The sequence below is a fragment of the Aulonocara stuartgranti genome (assembly GCF_965226115.1).
Source record: "Aulonocara stuartgranti genome assembly, chromosome: 9".
Lineage (NCBI taxonomy): Eukaryota > Metazoa > Chordata > Actinopteri > Cichliformes > Cichlidae > Aulonocara > Aulonocara stuartgranti.
In genome coordinates, this window is record NC_138960.1 from 23,740,649 (window position 1) to 23,761,214 (window position 20,566).

The following is a 20,566-nucleotide window of genomic DNA, read 5'->3' on the forward strand; positions in this document are numbered from 1 at the left end:
TATTTTATTATTTTATTTTAGTATCGAAAATCTTCTAGTCATTAGGTTTTATAATTTTATAAATTTGTGGCAATAAAATAACTTTTAAGGGGCGTTACCTCGTTGTGCCTATCGATAAACGGTCCGACCATCATATCAATAATGCTAAACATAGCTAGCGCAACGATACATCTGACAATGATTAATCCAGAGTTATAACTGCGAAATGGAGGAACCGACCACTCCTGTACGACAGCAGCATAAATTCAATGTTGGCAGGCTTCAGAGATATCTGACTGCCAAGACACTTTTGTCAAACAATGACACCCTGACTGTAAGACAGTACAGGTAAGGTAGCCAGGTCTGTCTTCATTTTGTAGTGTCAAAGTTAATCTTGTGCAAATGTTTCGCCTGCTGATAACATGCTAGGGACACTCGCTTATCTTTTCAGTGCTGGTCAGTCAAACCCAACTTTCCTAATCCAGACGCCGTCAAACAGTTATGTTCTCAGGAAGCAACCCCCAGGTGAGCTGTTGCCAGGAGCTCACAAGGTAAGGCTCCCCCCACAGTTATTGTAGTTTTGGTTAAAAAATAAATAAAATATTGTTAATGTCCTGAGTTAGTTTCCTCACTTAAATTTTTACTATTTTAAATGGATAGGTTTAGTTTGTTTTTATGTGTTCTCCTATAACTAATGCTTCCTCGTGCTGTCTGTGTTTTAGTTTAGTTTGGGTTAACTGGTGAATCACTCACTCAGCACTTATCCAGTTCAGGGATTGCTGGAGCCTGCCCAGCCATATGTTTTCAATACGTGCTTTAATTAATTCTCATTATTTTTGGCAGCAACCACAACCTCAAGTGGTAAACAGCAAATAAGTCAATAAATAAACTGGGGGATATTTTTACATTAGGATTGCGTGTAGGTTAAGATGACCTGCTGAAGATCATTCCCAGCGAGACAATGGGAAAGAGGTGATTTAAGTGACTTTTAAAGTGGTATGGTTGTTTTTGCCAGACAGGTTGGTCTGAGTATTTTAGAAACTGCTGATCTACTGGGATTTTCCTGCATATCCATACCTAAGGTTTACAGAGAGAATGGTCAGAAAAAGAGAAGATATTCAGTGAGCAGCATTTATTTGCTCTGAAGTGCCTTGTTGATATCAGAGGTCAGAGTAGAATAGACTGACTGCTCTGAGCTGATAGGAAGGCATAAGCAACTCAAATAACCACTTGTTCCAACCAAGATATGCAGAAGAGCATCTCTGAATGCACAACACGTCGAACCTTGAATTAGATGGTTTACAGTAGCAGAAAATCAAACCGGCCCACACAGTCATATTCAATACAATAAAGCACGATTGGGATGTGGTGGAACCAGAAATTCAATCATAGATGTGCAGCTGACAAATCTGCAGCAACTGTGTGATATCCTTTCAGTATTTATAAAAAAATCTCTGAAAAATGTTTCCAGCACCTTAATGACTCTGTGCCACAAAGAATTAAGGCAGTTGTGAAGGCATAAGGTCGTCTAATCAGTACTAGCAATGTGTACCTAATAAAGTCGTCATCGTTTATAGTTTGGTTTTATGGTTGTATAATAACCTTGTTTTGACCACTGAAATAGTTGACAAATACAGACAAAACACAGTGGTTTTGTGCATCAGGTAACAAGTCACAAGTTTATTTTTCAGCCTTGATTTTTTTTTTAGTGAGAATTGTTTTTTTTATATGGTTTGACTGCAGGATTTACGTATTTGACCAGAAATGGGAATATGTGAGTCAGGGAGCGCTCAATGATAAAAAAAATAAGCTCAAAAGTTTTACAAAAATGTTCCTGGCCACAAATCTGAGCGGTCATTAGACGACCATGTAGCAGATTTCCTGGAAACAATTATGGAAATGTTGTTTTTTTTATTACGTGTTTAGGATATAACCAAGTTGGCTATGTTTAGTTATAAAAATTAAGCTATTTTTTTTAATAACCCGAATGAATATATTTATATCTAATGAAAGCTTCATACGTGTTACTTATGTTTAATACTAAATGGTGCTTTACATTTACCATCTGTGCACAAACACTGTTTTGTGTGACCTTGTAACTAATTGGATTTAATCAAATGAAAGAGCTCACTTTTCCCCAAATGTTTGGGAAAGTAGCACGTGATCATATTAGCTTCACTCAGTGGGTGAAGTTTCTCATAGAAGTGGATTTTTCTGCTTCGTTCACAGGTGGACAGGGAGTATCGAGTGCAGAAGGCCCTCTTCTCTGTTGGTTTCCCCGTTCCACAGCCCCTTCTGCACTGCGCTGATATTGAAGTCATTGGAACAGAGTTCTACTTAATGCAACATGTGAAGGTACTTTTTTTTTGCACTTAGGAGTCACAAGTCCCTGAATCTAATATTTTTTTCTAATGGTTTTTTCTAAGATGAAAATATTATTTTTGTTTGACGGCAATCGTGCAATTCTGTTTATTAGGGGCGCATATTCAGGGATCTTCGTCTACCTGGAGTGAGTCCAGCAGAGAGAACAGCTCTGTATGTGGCTGCGGTGGAAGTCCTGGCAAAGCTGCACTCACTGGATCTGCCATCAGTGAACCTTGAAGCATATGGAAGAGGGCCAGGTTATTGCAGGAGACAAGTGAGTTAACACAACATTCATTAAATCGAAGTCATTTTACTGTTTATTTGATCTGGAACTTAGTCACGATTTGTGAAATTAAAGAATGTCTTTTTATCTGTAAAGGTTTCCACCTGGACCAAGCAGTACACTGCAGCGGCCCACAGAGACATTCCAGCCATGAATGAACTGTCTGATTGGTTGATGAAGAATCTACCAGCCAGTGACAATGAGGTGACCCTTGTCCACGGAGATTATCGACTGGATAACTTAATATTCCATCCAACAGAGGTACACTTTGTCTGATCTTTACTTTTAGACCTTTGCTACATTTGTCTGTGAATACTTCACAAAGTCTGTTTTGTGTGATAAGGCGCGTGTGATCGCTGTGTTGGACTGGGAGCTTTCTACCACTGGACAGCCCCTGGCAGATCTGGCCTACTTCCTTATGCCACAATACTGGCCTGCAAGTCTCAGCGTTATCAGCACGATGGGCAGTTTAAAAGGAATAGATGGTAACGCCAACAACTGTTGATAACTCTGACAGTGATTAACATTTATAGACAGTGGAAAAACAGATTTGTTGTTTTCAGAAATTTGTATTTGATTATGATTTTATATCTGTTATTTATTTGTTTATGTCTGCTCACAGTCTTGTCCCTCTGGTCTTATTCCTCAATGAGCAGGTATCCCAACTGTGGAAGACCTGATCTCCATTTACTGCAGGTGCCGGGGGATCCCCCCTGCATTGCCACAACTGAATTTCTACTTGGCCCTGTCTGTCTTTAAAATGGCAGGAATTGCCCAGGTTTGTACCAAATTTCAACACTAGGCTGATTTTCTTTTTTTTCTTTTTTTTACTGGCATACAGTATTGTGCAACTCACAGCTCCATACCTCATTTCCTCAAATTTAATTAAAAGTTATAGACAAGCACATAATGTAGTCACTTAATCTTTCATTAAAATTAAGATTTTTTAAAAATTATTATTTGTTTTTCGTAGGGGATCTACGCTCGTCACCTCCTGGGTAATGCCAGTGCACCGAATGCAGCTCAGTTTGGCCAGTGTGTGGAGCCCTTGGCTAAGGTTGCCTTGCAGCTTGGGCAGAGGTAGGTTTCAGTAATGAATGAATTCCTTGTGCAGCAATGCACTGATATCCTTTGACACATTCAGACATAACTTTAGCATAAACACTCTGCTATAGCAGGAAAAATTTTTTAAATCCTTCGTCACTGAAGGTCAAAAAAACTGATAGATCCCACCTGTTGATTATATGTAAGACAGCTGCAGTTGGAATTTGACACCCAGCTGTTGCTTCTGATATTCTCTGTTAGAATTTTAACATTTGAAATGTGTTTCATGCCAGGCCCCTCACAGGTCCAACAAAGGACAGATTGTTTTTCCAGACAGCTAAAGGTCAGGCTGTTCTCCAGCAGGTCAAAGATTTCATGAGACAATATGTGCTTCCTGCTCAGAAGGTCAGTTCCAAGAGCTGCCAAGAACAGAGGGGTTTTGTGTGCATTGATGAAATTTTAACTTGTGTACACAGCAGTTCGTTTCTTCACTGAAGGCTAATAAAGTAGAGTCAAAGAACAATGTGTCTCCTGGTTACATAAAATATGCTGCATATGGGCATCATCACATGGCAGGGCTTTGTAGCATTCTCACGTAAAGTGAAACAGATGAAGAACCACAAGCTCTTCCATGAAGCTATCTCTGCAGGAATATATTGTTGAGCTGATGTTACCATTGAGTGCTTGTAGCATCAACATGAACTCACTTGACAATTCACTTTGTGGAAAAATATTGTTGTTCCTTAGGAGGTTGCACAGTATTACACCAAACACGCTGAGTCTCCACAGAGATGGCACACCCCTCAAATTATAGAGGATCTGAAGGTATGTAGGTTTGATTTCTTTTGTTTTTGTTTTTTAAACTTAGTAACTCAGTCTCTTTTTTTACACAAATCCTACATAGTTAAAATGACAGATAAGGGGAAAAACCCTCCAAAACAAAAAAATACAACCACATGTGATAGAGGACTGTCTAAGATTAAGTACTAGTCCAGAAAGTTCAACACCCAAGTTTATTTGACTCTTGTGTAAATAGCACACCTGAGACGCCCACGCACTGCAACCCATCATTAGTATTTGGCGTTTGAACAAAATTACTATTATTTGTGTCTGCGTGGATCTGTTCCAATTTCTGGAGCTCTGCTTGTTATCAGCATAGACAGGGAAAGAAGCCGTGGCTTGCATTTTCACTCTGTATAATAACATGTGTCTGTGTGCAGATTAAAGCCAGGGAAGCCGGGCTGTGGAACCTGTTCCTGCCTGCAGTCAGTGGGCTCACCCAGCTGGATTATGCCTATATTGCTGAAGAAACCGGCCACTGTGTGTTTGCCCCTGAAGTCTTTAACTGCCAGGCTCCTGGTAAAATATCTACATCAAAGACCTTTGATAATATTACAGATCAATTTTGTCCCTTACTTTGCTCTACTAGGATGGGCTTGCTCTTTGTATATAGAAGCTAGACTGCATTTTCTCTCCTTTTTTTTATGAGTAGGATTCTCTCTAGTCAGGAAAAAGGCTCTCCAGATGTCAACATTTCAACCTCGTTTTAGTCATAACACTCCATTTTGGGGTTTTAAAAATATATCTTCCAAACCACACAAAAATCTCCAGATTCAGCTTTTTAAGGTATTTATTTGTTAGGAAAATCAAATCAGTCTTCCACGAGAGCATAAAGGTTACCAAATTCAGCTAGTAATTACTGGAAGATTATGACTATTTTTTTTTTTTCCACAGACACAGGAAATATGGAAGTGCTCCACATGTTTGGCAGTGAGGAGCAGAAGAAGAAATGGCTGGAACCTTTACTCAGAGGAGAGATTCGCTCCTGCTTCTGTATGACAGGTAGTTCCAAGAACAGGTCACAAAAAAATGCTTAGAGAAAAACATACCAAAATCTGTGTTGGTGATTGAAAACAAAGTTTGAGGAATCTGTCATATCTATAAGCATAGCTTTCTTGGTGTCGTTTGGAACACTTTCTGTTATGAATTCATAAAATTTCTTCCCTTTTCCAAAGTATTTCTCATGTTCACTTCTCAAAATATGTGTTGTGGTCTTCAGTCACATTGTTTTCTGCCAAGTGCAGATTGTGGTCTTGATCAGGCTAAGTTATAGAAGGCATGGCTGCTACTGACTGCGTGAAAGGCCCTTCACACGCCAATAGCAAACACGAGATCCCGATGAGTAATTTCTCCCTGTTTTGTTCTCTTTTGCTTTTAATGCTGCCTGGAAACAGTGACATGCTGCTGCCAGAGGTGATTACGCTGGTTTCGAACATCCTTGTGTTTTTTTTAATCAACACATAGAGATTAATAGTGTTTTGGATACATTTTGTTTTGCACAGCAGTGCAGACATTTTCCAGTATTGAGTAAAAGTACTCAGTCTGAAGTGCTGAAGGAGCTAGACATTCTTGTCATTTGTTTAAAGTGGCTTTGATGAGTTCTCAAGGTCTTCTGGAGGTCTTTTAAAGTTGTCTTCATTTTCATTGCAGTTCTTATACCTCACCATTTTCAGAGGAATCTTTTTTTTTCCTCCCTGTTTGTTTGTTAAGCCACTTAACACTGACCTATGAGTCATTTCAGTGCTAAAAGGCACCCAGTTCAAGGGTTGAACCAGTGTTGTGTCTACTCATAGAGACAACTTGGCAAAGAAACACTGTTGCTAGCAGCCTGTCACAAAAACACATAATTTGTTCCCATGTCTTTATTTAAACATGGGTTAACATGGGTTGACAGTTTTGTTGTCAGATCCTGATCCACCATGAAATACCATCTGGAGAGCATCTGATTGGCAACTGCTTCACTTTTTATCACAACAATGATCCCAAACACACTGCCACTGCAGCAAAAGCATAGCGGGATAGAAAAGCACACAGTGGGACGCTATCAATCCTGGACTGGCCTCTCCAGACTGCAGACGTCAATATTATTGATGCAGCGTGGGATCATCTTGACAGAGAATAAAACAAATGGCAGCCAACATCCAAAGAAGAGCTTTGGATGTCCTTCAAGAACGAGAACTATTCCTGAAGACAACTTAAAGATATGACAAGAAGGTTCAGGCTGTGAAGAAGAAAAAAAGAAAGTCAGATCAAATATTGATTTTTCAAACCTGTCAAAATTGTCAAAATATATTTTATTTCCATGTATGTTTGCACATTTTTAAATACATCACTGCAACCACTTTCCCTTTTCCTAACAAAATCTAAAGAAATTAGGGAGCAAAAGAAGAAATTAGCACTTTTGCACAGTACTCTATTACACTGGATGATGAGGAGAACCCTTTGTCGTGCACTGATAAATAATTTAAACTTCTGGTAACGTCTGCTGTATATTTGAACCCTTTGGCCGTGAAGGGAAGCTTAAGATAATTTGGGTTACCAGACGTGTAAAAACATGAGTCTGAGTTGAGTTTCATTAAGTATTGTGATATGTTATCAGTATTGTCGTGGTACTTCCTGTAAAATAGTACTTCCTGTGGTCCCCTCCTCAGAACCTGATGTGGCCTCCAGTGATGCAACCAACATGGAGTGCAGTCTTCACAGGGATAAAGACGGCTACATCATAAATGGGAAAAAATGGTGGAGCAGCGGTAAGTATTTGTTTTTTTTAGCTGGCATTTGTTTGTTCATTTGTCTCCTGGAGACATCAGCTTTGGCAGAACTGCCACAAAAGCAGTTTGGAGTGTTTTTAGTGTTTTGTCAACGATGCATCTATGTACGAAACTTGAATGGGGGCCAAGTTTGAAGATGGGTGTGCTCCAGCCCATGTGTACTGAGTTTAGGATGCCGGAAGTAACTGGTTTTGCTGTTAGCTCATAACTTTGTTTGTTCCTGTCGCCATGGCAAATTGTGGCCTTGGAGATTCTTAATGTTGCAGGGAGTACCCCACAGGAATTTTGTAGTATGCTGATGTCAGCTGGAAAATGTCCCAAGTTTGCAAGATTAATGAAATGTTGCAGGTGTGATTTGACATAAACAGCAGGACTGAGTGCAACAGCTACAGAGAAGAAATGAGTGCTGTGGCTCGTGTGATTTCATTGCATTTACTTTAGAGAGCCTAAAGTCTGTAAACACCAAGCAGTTGTTTTATCACAATCCCTGCTTTAAAATATTTTAGAGCAAGTCCCCATAAACCAAAGAATGTTTTTAAAAGGGTGAATCTGAAAGTGTTGTTGATCATAAATGTCTTAAATGGGCAACAAAAAAGAGCAACAGACTCTTGCGGGAAGGATTATATAACATAAATAATTTTAAAAGTCAGAAAAACCTTGGCTTCATGCCTTTCTGAGAAACCTGGCTTCAGTTTTCCAACAGGTTGAACCAGTATAGGATCATGGATCAACTGGCATTTTATTTCTAAATGATGAGTCATCACACATGAATCAACTTTCAAAGACAACAAAATGGTCTTAAAATCCTAAAATAAATGTGCTGCTGCAAACAGTTGCAGTGCCCCGAAAAAATATTTGCCTATTTCCCAAACGAATCATCAAACGAATGTGACATAGGTTAAAAATCTCAAAGAGCAACACATCACCCCTACTCTAAAGAAACTCAAGAACAGCTGAGAAACAAAGTCATCAACGTCTATCAGGCTCGAAAGTATTACAAAGCCATTTATAAGGTTTTGGGACTCCAGTGAACCACAGTGGGGGCCATTATACACAAATGGAAAAAACAGAATAGTGTGGAACCTTCCCAGAAGTGGCCTGCCTACCACGAGCACATCAATGACTCTTCCAGGAAGTCACAAATGAACCCAGAACGTCATCTAAAAAACTGCAGATGTCATTTCCTTCAGTTATGGTCAGAATTCATGATTCAACAGTAACAAAGAGTCGGGACAGAAATGACATGTGTGGGAGAGTTCAAGGAGAAATCCACTGGTGACCAAAAACACACAAAGGCTTATCTCACATTTAACAAGAAAAAAGCCATCTTGATGATTCTTAAGACTTTTGGGAAAATATTCTGTTGACTGATGAGACAAAAGTTGAACTTTTTGGAAGGTTTGAGTACATCTGGCATAAAACTAATACAGCATTTCATAAAAAGAATATCATACCAGCAGCATGGTGATAGTAGTGTAATGATCTCGACGACTTGCCGTAACTGATGGAAGAATGAATTCTGCTCTCTAGTAGAAAATCCTGAACAAGAATGTTAAACCATCAGTTCATTCCCTGAAGCTCAAGTATCAGAAACACACCAGCAAGTGAACCGCTGAAAGGCTAAAAAACCAAAATGAAGGTTTTGGAGTCCTGACTTAAATCAGATTGAGATGCTTTGCTATAAACTTAAACAGGCAGTTTATGCTCGAAAAACCTCCAGTGTGGCTGAATTAAAACAGCTCTGCAAAGAAGAGTGGGCCAAAATTCCTCCACAGTGATGTGAAAGACTCACAGCCAGTTATAACAAAAGCTCGATTGCAGTTCTTGCTGCCAAGAGTGTCCAACCCAGTTATTAGGTTTAGGGGGGGCAGTTACCTTTCCACACAGGGTTAGGTAGGTTTGAATTTAAAAAAAAAAAAGTTTGAACCTTGATAAATTAAATTTACTTGGTTTATATTTGCCTAATATTAAAAATAGATTGATGATCTAAAATATTTTGCAAATATGCAAACGAAAATGAAAAATAAATAAAATCCGGAAGGTGCAAATGCTTTTTCACAGCACTGTAAGGTCATGGATCCACTAAATCAGCTGACATCAGCTTACTTCTAAATGAGTCATTATATACGAGTCATAATGAAAGAGAAATTGGCCTTAAAATCGTAAAATAAACGTGCTTTTGCAAACATTTACAACTGTTGGGTAAATCTTACTAACACTGCATTCATGCTCACAGGCACGTGTGTGTAGGCCCTCAGTCTGTGTGTTAATGCTCTGGAGGTTAACACAAATCTGTGACTCATGTGTGAATCACTGTTCTTCTTGGTCATTTGGACTATCTTTGTCTTTATAAACAAGCTTGGTGTTTAACATCCTGTTTGACTTGATTTGATCGTGATAGTTAAATGTCAAAAACTCAGAGTAGTGGTTTTGTTTTCCGCGTAACCTCCTTAGACCCGAATGACGCTTGCAGAGTCTGTGTACTCCGAGGGCTTCGCTTCCAAGTTAAATGAAAGCAGCGGCTTGTTGTTTTTATTAATTGGAATTTCTTTTCGCAACTGAAAGCTTGAAATGCTGCAGTTTTAAAAAAATAAATTGAGCAGAATTTCTGCAGCTCATCATTTTTATCTAGCGCACAGTTTGACTTTATCATTCATCGGCGGTTATGTTGTCCTTTTCGAATGTTTTTCTTTTGACTGGAAGTGAAAATTCCATCAGGAGAAACAAATCTTCTGGGGTTATGAGAATTTCCTTTCCTCGCATGAATATATCTCTCTGTCGGAAAAGAATGTGGGTGTGATTGCGGGTTCTTTCATACTTTGTGTGACCCATTGTCACTTTTGTTGCAAAACGTATGATACTTGAGTGGAAATCAGTCTTTTCTTTTCCTTTTTTTTTTTGTTTTTGAGTGAGACAAGATTTCCATATATTCAGTCCAACTTTAGTTCGAACAAAAGTAGAAGTGAAACCAGTGGTTATTGTATTCAGATATTTTATTTTTATGGTAAAACTCATTCTTTCCTATCACAAAAGTAATATGAACTCGCAGTTCCTCACTGATGTGCTATGGGTGTTTTCCACAATATGATTTCCAAGTACTTGGGAATCCTTAAAGAGATGGATCTCTGCCTTTATTTGTGCAGCACTGTTTCCAATAACAGAAACGACAGACTTTTTCATGCTGTATTACGTCATAATCGCAGAGCATTCCTAGTTGCGATCTCTTGACTGCTGCTTTCTCTTAGAATTACCGATCATAACTAAAAGCTACCGAAAATAACCCTTAAACTAAAAAATGCTGTCCATAATCCACACGCACTTTCGCGTTCCCTTTTTCTCTAAAGCTGTGTGGTGCAAAAGGCAGTTTGTTGCTAGATGGAAGGGTCTATAGACATTTCCAGTACAGCTTTGCGGTGTGGAAGCTATTGAAGCTGGTCCCATAGGCATGTTAAGCCACAGGCGTTTGTATTTGCATACACACTCACGGAGCTGATATACATGCTTTTCATTATTAGCAGTAGCTGTGAGATTGTCAGTGGAATTACAGAAGACATAATCATTTTGGCTTCAGTCAGGCCACAATATGATAAGTCCAAAAAAATAAGCAGTGTTAGCACTGTTGTCTCACAGCAAGCAGATCCTGACTTCAACTCCAACACCATCTGGCCAGGCTGTGTTACTGTTCAGGAAATAAAAAGATGAAAACACCTATCCAACCGTGTTTTTACCATAACTTTCAAAGGCATAGTTCAGGTAAGCGGAATCATGCAGGATTTGGGGCTTACTTTGGCTTATGTTGTCTTATGATATGCACCTTTAATACGTTTGTTTATCCAGTCGTTTCTCTGTTTAGAAATTATTCAACTTGTGTCCTAAACATGTGCTAGACACACCTAGTTTGGGGATCATTCAATCACGCTTCTAAGGCATTGCTCTGGAAAAGAATGACTAACAAGAGGGAAAGAATGGTAAACAGTGAATTCATGTTTGTCTTTGATGTTCATGAGGTACTTGTGGGAGTTGTGATCAAGAATTTTGACTCTTCTTTGTTGCTGTGTAAAAAGGCTTGAGTAAACTTTGACCTCTTGGTTTATCACCCATCTACAGCAAAGGGCTGAGCCTAGATTCTAAGTTTAAAGCATAATCTGGAAAAAAAACGGTGGATTGGGTTTTACTGCAAACTATAAAACTTGTGTTATTGAAAGGATAAAAAGAAGATTAGATGAAAACAGCAGTCGCTCTTTAAACTTCTCCAAACAATATTCAGCTTTGATAGCATGGTGGGGTGCTTCCTGCTGGTTGCTGTCCTGTCTTTGCTTGCCAAATGTTTTTCCACTCGATGGGTCACCCACTGTGCAGTCAAGTCATCCGTCATCCCAACCCAAAACCACGGGATGTAATGAAATGAGACGCAGATGAGCTCGTTTAAGGCGGTGTAGATTGTAAAGCTGTATTCGATTAGTTGCAAAGAACTCGAGAACGAGAGCGTCAGCTGCACTCAGTTGCGACAGATGCGTGTTATTGAAAACTTTGTTCTTTTATTTAACAAAATACATAATTTATACAAAATACTTTGCTGGTTAGTGCATATAAATTCACTGTACATATACAATTATTAAACTGAGAATTAACATTTATATTTATGGGGATCTGTCTTGCATGTTAGTAAGGGAACGTAAATATATTTATACTGTGTACATGCAATTTTGTATATAAGTTTACAAAAAAATAGATAAATATTTCCAGTCTTAAATAGTAAAGGTGCTGGTGTCTTGTTCTTCTGAATCCGACTGGGATTGGGTTTGATTACACGCTTGGAGCGCAATCTCCACGGGCTCCTCGTTGACGTGTCTCTGGTGCCTTCCAAGTCGCTGTCCAAGGTGTTTGGCAGTCTTTAGAACGTGACTCCTGAAGGACGACCCCATGAAGGCGTACAACAGCGGGTTAATGCAGGCGTGGGTGAGAGCCAGGCTTTCTGTCACCTGCATAGCGTGATCCAAGCCCTTGCTGACATCACAGTCGGTCACGAGCATGTAAATGATGTCCATCGCTCGGCAAAGCTTGACTACCGTGTAGGGCAGCTGGGTGAGCAGGAATACGGCCACCACAGCCAGGAGGACCCGCAGGGCTCGCCACTTTTTCTCTCGTCGCACCGCGACGGCCTTACTCAGCGTCAGTCCCACTCGGCAGTAGCACACCACCATGACCAGGAAAGGTATCACAAATCTCAGGATCACCTCAAGCAGCTCCAGGGAAGCCTTTGCAGGTCGGGCCATGCTGTGCGGGTAGATGGCTGTGCAGCTGATCCTGTAATGGGTGTGCTTCACTGTGGAGAAGATAAGTTCAGGAAGGCCGAGAATACTGGCTATAGTCCACAGCATGAGGCACACCAGGAACCACTGTCTCCTGACTTGGGATCTGGTGCCAGCTCTGTCCGTTGGATTTTTGGTTACAGCGCGGTAGCGATCCACACTGATGCACGTAAGCATCAGCATGCCGCAGCTGAAGTTGGTGCTGTAGAGGAAGGATGTGAGCTTGCAGGCTGCCGTACCCAGCATCCACCCGTGGACAGCATCGGCTGCCCAGAAAGGCAGGGTGAAGAGAAGCAGCAGGTCTGAAATTGCAAGGTTGAGGATGCACACATCCGTCAGGGTTCGCAGTTTCAGCCGTGACGTGTAAACCACCACTACCAAGGCGTTTCCCGCCAGGCCTACTATCAGAGCCAGGGCATAGATGACCGGAAGGAAGACGCCGGCAAAGGAACGCACTGTTTCCTTGTCACAGATGGTGTGTTCATAATTGTAGTCGTAAGTTTCATTTGAATCATCGTCGTGGTGATAGTCAAAGTCGGCCATACTTTTTCTGTGGGAAAAAAATACAAGAGAAAAAAAGAGAAACATTTCTTTAAAAGCTCCACCTTTTTAGTTTACTCTGAGTACCAACAATTGAGTTCTTGTCCATCATTAACATGTATGGCATCATTTAACAGAACAAGAACCCCCCCCTTTTTTTTTTTTTGTACCAGGAACAGGAAAGGCGAGTTCTTTGTGTGTTCTGCATCAGAGGAATCTTTCCTGCATGGTTTCCCTAATGGCTTTAGCTCAGCCTGTCAGAAATGAGCGTGTGGGCTTGAATAAACTCCAGTAGGGAAAAAAAGAGAGACAATAGAGTTACACATCTTCTAGTGAAGTTTTTGAATTGAATTACTTTGTATTCCAGTGGGTGCTGAGTGATCTACACACTCCAGAAAATGGTAGCTTTTGATTTGCTAATCCTTTAATTACAGGGAAAAAGATGTTCTGCAAACTAATGATGTCTATTATGCAATGCACAGGACTTTTTTTTTTTTTTTTTTTGGAGCTTGTTAACACCAATCCAATTTCTGGTCTTTTTTTAAAGTTTAGTGAGGAGGAAGTATGCGGAGAAAGGCCTGAGAATGTCATGCAAGTGCGGGATCTTTTTCTGCCAGATTAAAATCCAGGATGTTGGTTTTTACTATATGTGGCATTTGCTGGTTCAACAGGATGTCCCATTGATGTGACTCTTTCATTCAGACCCATTGTTGTGTTAGCCAAGCTGTTCCCTGCCAGTAAGGATCTCACTCAAGCATTAGCAAGTGGGATACTGTGCCTGCGTGGATACTTTTACTGTCACAAATAGATACTTTTTTTTTTCTGTTAGATCCAATAATCCCTTGAAAAAACTAACTGAGCTCCAAGGACAGATCTTGTATTGTTCCCCTGTATATTAGAAACCATAAATCCCTTTTCATTCAGGTTTTTGTTCATTTCCTGAGGAAGAAGAATTGAGGAAAGTGCGAACTCTGAACAGCAAAACATGTTACGTTGCGGATGATGTAACGTCTGGCTGAGGACCAAGAGGTGATGCATTGAATATTTTGCACGTCAAGAGCATTTTTGGCAACTCACACTTGTTACAAAGATGACAGCAGTCCCTTAACGAGCCATATAACAAGTGTCTCTCTTCTGAATTGGGAGTAGTAGTTACTGAAGCAGATGTTCACTGGAACGTTCAGAAAAAATGTCAAATATTGACTTTTGGCTACAGATGGGCTTCGTGTGTCAGCTGGGGGGTTTTTTTCAGATTTTTTTTTTTTGTTTGTTTTCACAGCAGCTATTTGGCTGTTTGGATTTCACTAGTCAAATTAATTAAAAAAGATTAAAATGATTTTATTATCAATTATATGTGTACTGCACATACATGTAGAATAAAAGGAATTAAGAAAATGGAAAAAAGATAAAAGGACACTCCAGGAAGGATATTTTAAAAAATTGAACCTATGCACAGTAGTGGCATCAGTGCAAATAAAGTAATGGAAGATGATGTAAATGGACATGTAATAGATAGACAAAATATTATAAATAAATAGAGCAGCTTATAATATACACATACAATAGCAGGTATGACACTAGGATATACATAGAAAATGTATTTAGGTGAAAACTTTTGTAGTTGAGTTAAGTCAATATTGCTTTGGTAACATACATGAGTAATGATATCGCAAATGCAGGTGATTTTATTGTTGTATAAAGAGCCGTCGATCGAAAATATATGAATATTTTTCAGTTATTTTTCTGCATGCTTTGCTCAAAGGTGTCGAACACGGGCATGGGAGTGGCATTATTGTGTACACCTTCTATGAATTTGTGCATTTTATAATCTTTAGTTAAGCAAAATCTATGACACAAAGTTGATATAGTCCAACAATGCTTATAGTAATAATGATATACTACCTGTATTTAGGTAGAAGAGTAAGAGAACAGTTTGTTTACAAAGAGCTATGCGCTCAGGAGAAAAGCAGAGCAACACAAACCTAACACAACAGTGTTAATGAGGTAATATAAAGAAGCTTAGTCATAAAATATACCAAGCAGGACTTTGACTGTGAGTCAAAGACTAAAGTTAACCGTTCACTAAGTAAAACAACAATGCACAACATCACATATCTCTGTGTATAATAAGTATATGTAAAATGTAGCTATGTATTTAATGATGTAGTTTAAAGATTTAAAAGTGTAATATTATTTAAAAAAACAAAAGTTCAAGGAAGGAATATAAGGAGTATATCTCTTGTCAGTATACGTTACACTAAAGGGTATGAAAGAAAAGTCAAAATGCTCTTACCGTGTTTCTGTTCCTGTCCAAGAACCGTAAAGTTAACACTGATCCGTTTATTGTTGTGTATTCTGGGGAAAAAGGTTGCATGCACTCTGGCACTGCAGTGACTAATCTCTGCTTCAGCCAACCCCACTCCCTTCACTTCTGACACTGTAGGAGCGTGTCCCTTCACCACGTAACACAGACGTAGCATTTGTCAGTGTGAGTGCGTGTGCGCACGCACGTGTGTGTGTGTGTGTTTGAGTGTGGATCAGGTTCAAGGAGAAATGTCTAAGACGAATACAAATTCCTTGAGTCGTCTGTTTTCTTATGCTGTGCTGTGCAATGCACCATATAAAGAGAGGCTGTTTTACACACAGGGAGTTCCTATTGGTGGTTGTCCTTTTCTTTTCTTTTCTTTTTGTACATACTTCACCAGCCTCATTCCTAGTAGCAGCAGCTTTGGTCATTTGAAATATACAAGTGAAACTAGAGTAATGTTTTTTTGTTTTGTTTTTTCTACTATTTCCTTATTTCTGCTTCCTCAGAAACGTTCAGCTATTTTTTGACTGCCACACTCTTATAAATATATCAAACAAAAATATACAAGACAATTGGATTTGGGCCAGAAATAAATAATGAAATGTATCCATAAAAATTCCAGTCAGACAAAGAAAAGGAACATTAGTTTTCATTAGAGGGGAAAAGGGGCCTTTAGCTATGTTAAAATTGCATATTGACTTGATTTCTTTTTTTTTTCTTTTTTCTTTTTTTTTCTGGAAAAATCAGCTGCATAGCATTCTGTCAGGAAGTCTAATTACTGGGTTGGGAAGGTTTAAATTCATACCAGGAATGATATGACATGCATGGGCATGCTTTGGATCATGGACCCTTATGTATGGGTTCACAGGAAAACCTCACCTGCCTCTGGGCCAAACGGGCTTTCCTAAATGTGGTTTATGGGTGGTGTCTGCTGTAAAGTTCTTCGCTACAGTCTGAGAACAATCAGTTACTGTTTGTTTGCGTTTCTGTAGCCAGAGAGTAAATGCAAAACCTCAACCCCTGTCAAATCAAGTTTAAGAATTCACATGCTCTCACGCGTGGTTTTCGTGTTGTGAGAGCTCTTAAACTAAAGATGTCTGCTGCTGTCTGGTGTCCATATGTCCTGTCTGGAGGGGACAGTTGTGCCAGCTGAACCAAAACCTAAACAGGAAGGCGACACCATCAGTTGGTCACCCTGTTTGTGCCCTTAGGGTTTGTCTCAAAGTGGACTCTCAACCAGGGAAATTCCAAAGGATTCTGCAATTGCTCCTTCTGTGACCACTTTTGTAATATCTTGTTTAGAGGATCTCTATGATGTTTTTTTTTAATCTCGAACTGGTATTATAATAAAGTAATAAAGTTACTGTATTTGAGGAGTGGAAAAAAAAAAACTAACTCAGGAAACCAGTTGTCGTCATTAACATTATTAAGCAACCACATGGTTACCACATCCGTGACAGCAAAATTCGCAGTTTCCGGCCGCAGTAGGGGTCATGGACTGGTTAAGGACGGAGGCAGTCGCTGAAAAGTTACCAGCCCCATTGATTTATTGCACCAGAAAGCAACGTGACCTGAATGTAAATGACCCACAGGATTTTTGCCTTGTCCCGCCAGGTGCCGGCAATCCCCAGTGCAAAGTGGCCATTGTCATGTGCAGGAGCGGCATTCGGGATGAAAACATCAGGTCAGCAGAACAGTTATGTGAAATATACGTCCACGTTTCTTTGTGGGAACAAACACGCAAAGATTTGTTTCTGCCTTTTTCCAGAGTTTTCTGATGTCATGTTTTTCACCACAACAGGATTTTTATTAGTATTGTTCATTTCTAGTTTTGGTTTTATGTGAGATTGTTTTGTGTGTTCCTTTGAACTTTTTTTTAAGAAGCCATTTGTCCCACTAGACTTCTTCTGTTTCTGCTGCCAATATAACTGAAATGGACTTTGCTTAGAGACACAGCCTACTTCCCAGCATGCCCCTTAGCACCGGTCTAGCTTTCTGCCCTGATGTTTGTATAACACACAGGGGGGAAAAAAGTCGGTCTAATGTTGATTCTTGTGTGTGTTAAATTTTGCTTGAAGTTTAATTGGCATAATTTAGGATATTAATTAAAAGAAATTCCTAACAACCACACCCAGAATATAATAACTCTTCTCCTTGGTTTGTCAGCAGTAAAAGGCACACACCCTTGCTTGCAATGAATGGAGATTCCCATCAGTATCATATTTATAGCTGCGTGAAAAACCTGTGAAAATGGCCACTGTGCTCAAAGTATAATTCCATCACATGCTTCGGCTGTAAACCTGTCTCTTAGGCACAGCCAGCACAGTATGATCCTCGTACCTATGGACACAGCAGGTGTAAAGCTCATCAGACCACTCACTGTGTTCGGTCAGGATGGTAAGTTAATGATATCATCTGTCCTTGTTTATTTTTCCCCACAGTATGGGCGTGCAGAGATGACATCTGAGCTTTCCTGACACGATTTAATCCTTGTATCTGTTCTCAGATGCGATCCATGGTGGCCACTTTGAAGTGCATTTTGAAAATGTGCGCGTACCCGCCTCCAGCATTATTCTAGGTAAAAGCCTTTATTGTTTTGTCTATATTCCCAAGAAACAGAATATGTTTGAACGATAAAGCAGTGTTGACTTGACATTTTGTGAATGAGATAATTACGGCCTCTTCTGTTATCTCTCTTTCTGTGTTACACTGTTGTGGTTTCCAGGGGAGGGCAGGGGATTTGAGATTGCCCAAGGTCGCCTGGGGCCAGGCAGGCTGCACCACTGTATGAGAGCTGTCGGACTAGCAGAGTTGGCATTGGAGCTACTCTGCCAGCGGGCTGCCACCAGACACACCTTTGGAAAACAACTGTACCAGCATGTGAGTGAAGCTGTATCTGAAGGAGAGGTTCTCAGAGCTTTGATGGCTTTCTGCCAGTTTTGGGGTTACAGCATACAGAAGAAAAATATCAGGAAATGGGGTTTATAATCGCAGTTTTTGTGCCATTTATAGCAAGTTAAATTCATTTCTGTATTTGCCAGCATTGGGAATGTTTATTCTGCCTAAATAGAATAACATGTACAGTATTGCAAAGAGAGAACCCAAGAGATATGCCAGATTTAAATCTTGGGGCTGTGGCAGTATGTGCTGAGAGATGTCCTACTGTTGACACCTAGTGGACAGCTTTTTAGATGCAGCTAATGGATCTCTGTGTTATCTATTGTCCAGGAAGTTATTGCTCATTGGATAGCAGAGTGCCGTCTCATGATAGAGCAGACTCGCCTGCTTACTCTCAATGCTGCTCATGCACTGGATACACTAGGCAGTCGGGCAGCTCGTAAGGAGGTAAAACTATTTTTGACCCTCACATTTAAAACAACAAAACAAACACATATAAATGTGCTGATATCTTACTTGGGATGGACAATAACATTGTATTTCTAAAACCAATGGCTTCTCTGTTGCGTTTTGGATATTTTTATTTTTTTTGAAAGTCATTTTTATCATGACATACACTATATTGTCAAAAGTATTCAATCACTTCCCTTTACACATATGAACTTGAGTGACATCCCATAATAGAGGTGTTTATGGGAATTTTTGACCACTCTTCTGGAAGTCCATTTGTGAATTCCAGTAAAGTTCTTCTGTACCAAACTCGCTAATCCATGTCTTTATGACCTATCTTTGTGCACTGGTGCGCAATCATGAACAGGAATGGGACATCCCAAAACTCACACAAAGTTGGGAGCTGGAAATTGTCCAAAATGTCTTGGTATGCTAAAGCATTGAGTTCCTTTCATTGGAACTAAGGCACCCTAATCCCCCCTCCTCCAAACTTTACAGTTGTCACAATGCAGTCAGACAAGTACTGTTCTCCTGGCAACCGCCAAATCCGGTCTCATCCATCAGATTCCAGACACTCCAGTCATCACTCAATAACTCCAAAGACCAACCTCGCCACTGCTCTTGCACTGGCAGTGTGTTTTACACCACTGCATTTGACACTTTGCATTGTGCTTGGTGATCCAAGGCCTGAATCCAGCTGGTCTGCCATGGAAACCCATTCAATGAAGCCCTCTAGACACTCTACCTGAGCTAATTTGGAGGCCACATGAAGTTTGGAGGTCTGTAGCGATTAACTTTACAGAAAGTTGGCAACTTCAGCCTCTGCTGACCATGCTGTTTTTTGTTTTTATATGGCCTACCACTTTGTGGCTGAGTGGTCATTTCCACTTCATTATAATACCCCTAACAGTTGACTATGGAATAGTCAATAGCTCAGAATTTCACAAATTGACTTGTTGCACAGCTGGCATCCTATTACAGGACCACACTAGAATTGATTTGAGCTCCTGAGAGCGACCCATTCATTCATAAATGTTTGTAGAAACAGTCTGCACGACTAGGTGCATGATTTTATACACCTATGGCTATGGAAGTGATTCAAACACCTGAATTCAATGATTTCGATAGATCAGTGAATACTTTTGGCAATATAGCATATGCAATCCCAGCTTGAAATCACTGTGGGATGGAATTGGGAAAGGGCTGTGGTCTTTTGAACTCTAACATTTATCTTTATCACTGCCTACTAGATTGCTATGATTAAGGTTGCAGCAGGAAGAATGGCCTGCAAGGTGGTGGACATAGCCATACAGGTATATGGTGGTGCAGGTGTGTCTGGAGACGTTCCACTAGCACAGATGTAAGTTTGGACCCGTCCCAACACATTAATGGTAAATGCCTTTGATAAATGCCTTCCATGATGCCAATATTACATTTGTCTTCAGGTACTCATATGTGCGGACTCTGCGCATCGCTGATGGACCAGATGAGGTGCACCTCTCCTCTATAGCCTATTTGGAACTCAGAGATCAACTAAAGAAGGCACAGGCAAAGCTCTAAAAACATGGCCACAGCTTCATTACACTGCAGTAAACTATTACTGCCCCGATAAGCATTTTTGGCCCTAAAGTGAGATTGCTTGATTTTTATTCACTAGTTGCAAAAACACTAAACTTTAAAATGAAAAACCTTACTAAACATACTACCTGTAAAGAAGCACCCTTACATATGTGCCAGGTGAAAATCAAATAAAACATGATTAAAGTGTCTGCCTCAG

General features: G+C 39.9%; 2 protein-coding genes across 2 annotated transcripts; one reads left to right on the top strand and one right to left on the bottom strand.

The window, feature by feature from the left end:
* The first annotated feature begins 78 nt into the window (after positions 1-78).
* On the top strand, positions 79-20,558 carry acad11 (acyl-CoA dehydrogenase family, member 11). The gene is made up of 20 exons (XM_082546063.1): positions 79-327; positions 431-530; positions 2,209-2,334; positions 2,456-2,617; positions 2,723-2,887; positions 2,970-3,111; positions 3,283-3,404; positions 3,600-3,706; positions 3,964-4,075; positions 4,418-4,495; positions 4,891-5,029; positions 5,405-5,512; positions 7,162-7,260; positions 17,056-17,125; positions 17,753-17,838; positions 17,948-18,019; positions 18,167-18,321; positions 18,670-18,786; positions 20,040-20,149; positions 20,235-20,558. Exons 1-20 carry the CDS (start codon positions 206-208, stop codon positions 20,347-20,349), a joined length of 2,307 nt encoding a protein of 768 aa, XP_082402189.1. The 5' UTR covers positions 79-205; the 3' UTR covers positions 20,350-20,558.
* Positions 11,798-15,699, bottom strand: ackr4b (atypical chemokine receptor 4b). Its single transcript, XM_082546067.1, has 2 exons — positions 15,427-15,699; positions 11,798-13,143 (listed from the first exon to the last, which is right to left on the bottom strand). The coding sequence occupies exon 2, from the start codon at positions 13,134-13,136 to the stop codon at positions 12,030-12,032; it is 1,107 nt and encodes a 368-aa protein (XP_082402193.1). The 5' UTR covers positions 13,137-13,143; positions 15,427-15,699; the 3' UTR covers positions 11,798-12,029.
* Positions 20,559-20,566: the final 8 nt, after the last annotated feature.

What these genes read in the sequence shown, in the direction of transcription:
- acad11 (XM_082546063.1), top strand. Translation starts at nt 206, where the DNA reads ATGGAGGAACCGACCACTCCTGTACGACAGCAGCATAAATTCAATGTT. An exon ending in CTTTAACTGCCAGGCTCCTG is followed by an intron (nt 5,030 to 5,404) that starts GTAAAATATCTA and finishes TTTTTTCCACAG; the next exon opens with ACACAGGAAATATGGAAGTG. An exon ending in ATTCGGGATGAAAACATCAG is followed by an intron (nt 17,126 to 17,752) that starts GTCAGCAGAACA and finishes CCTGTCTCTTAG; the next exon opens with GCACAGCCAGCACAGTATGA.
- ackr4b (XM_082546067.1), bottom strand. Translation starts at nt 13,136, where the DNA reads ATGGCCGACTTTGACTATCACCACGACGATGATTCAAATGAAACTTAC.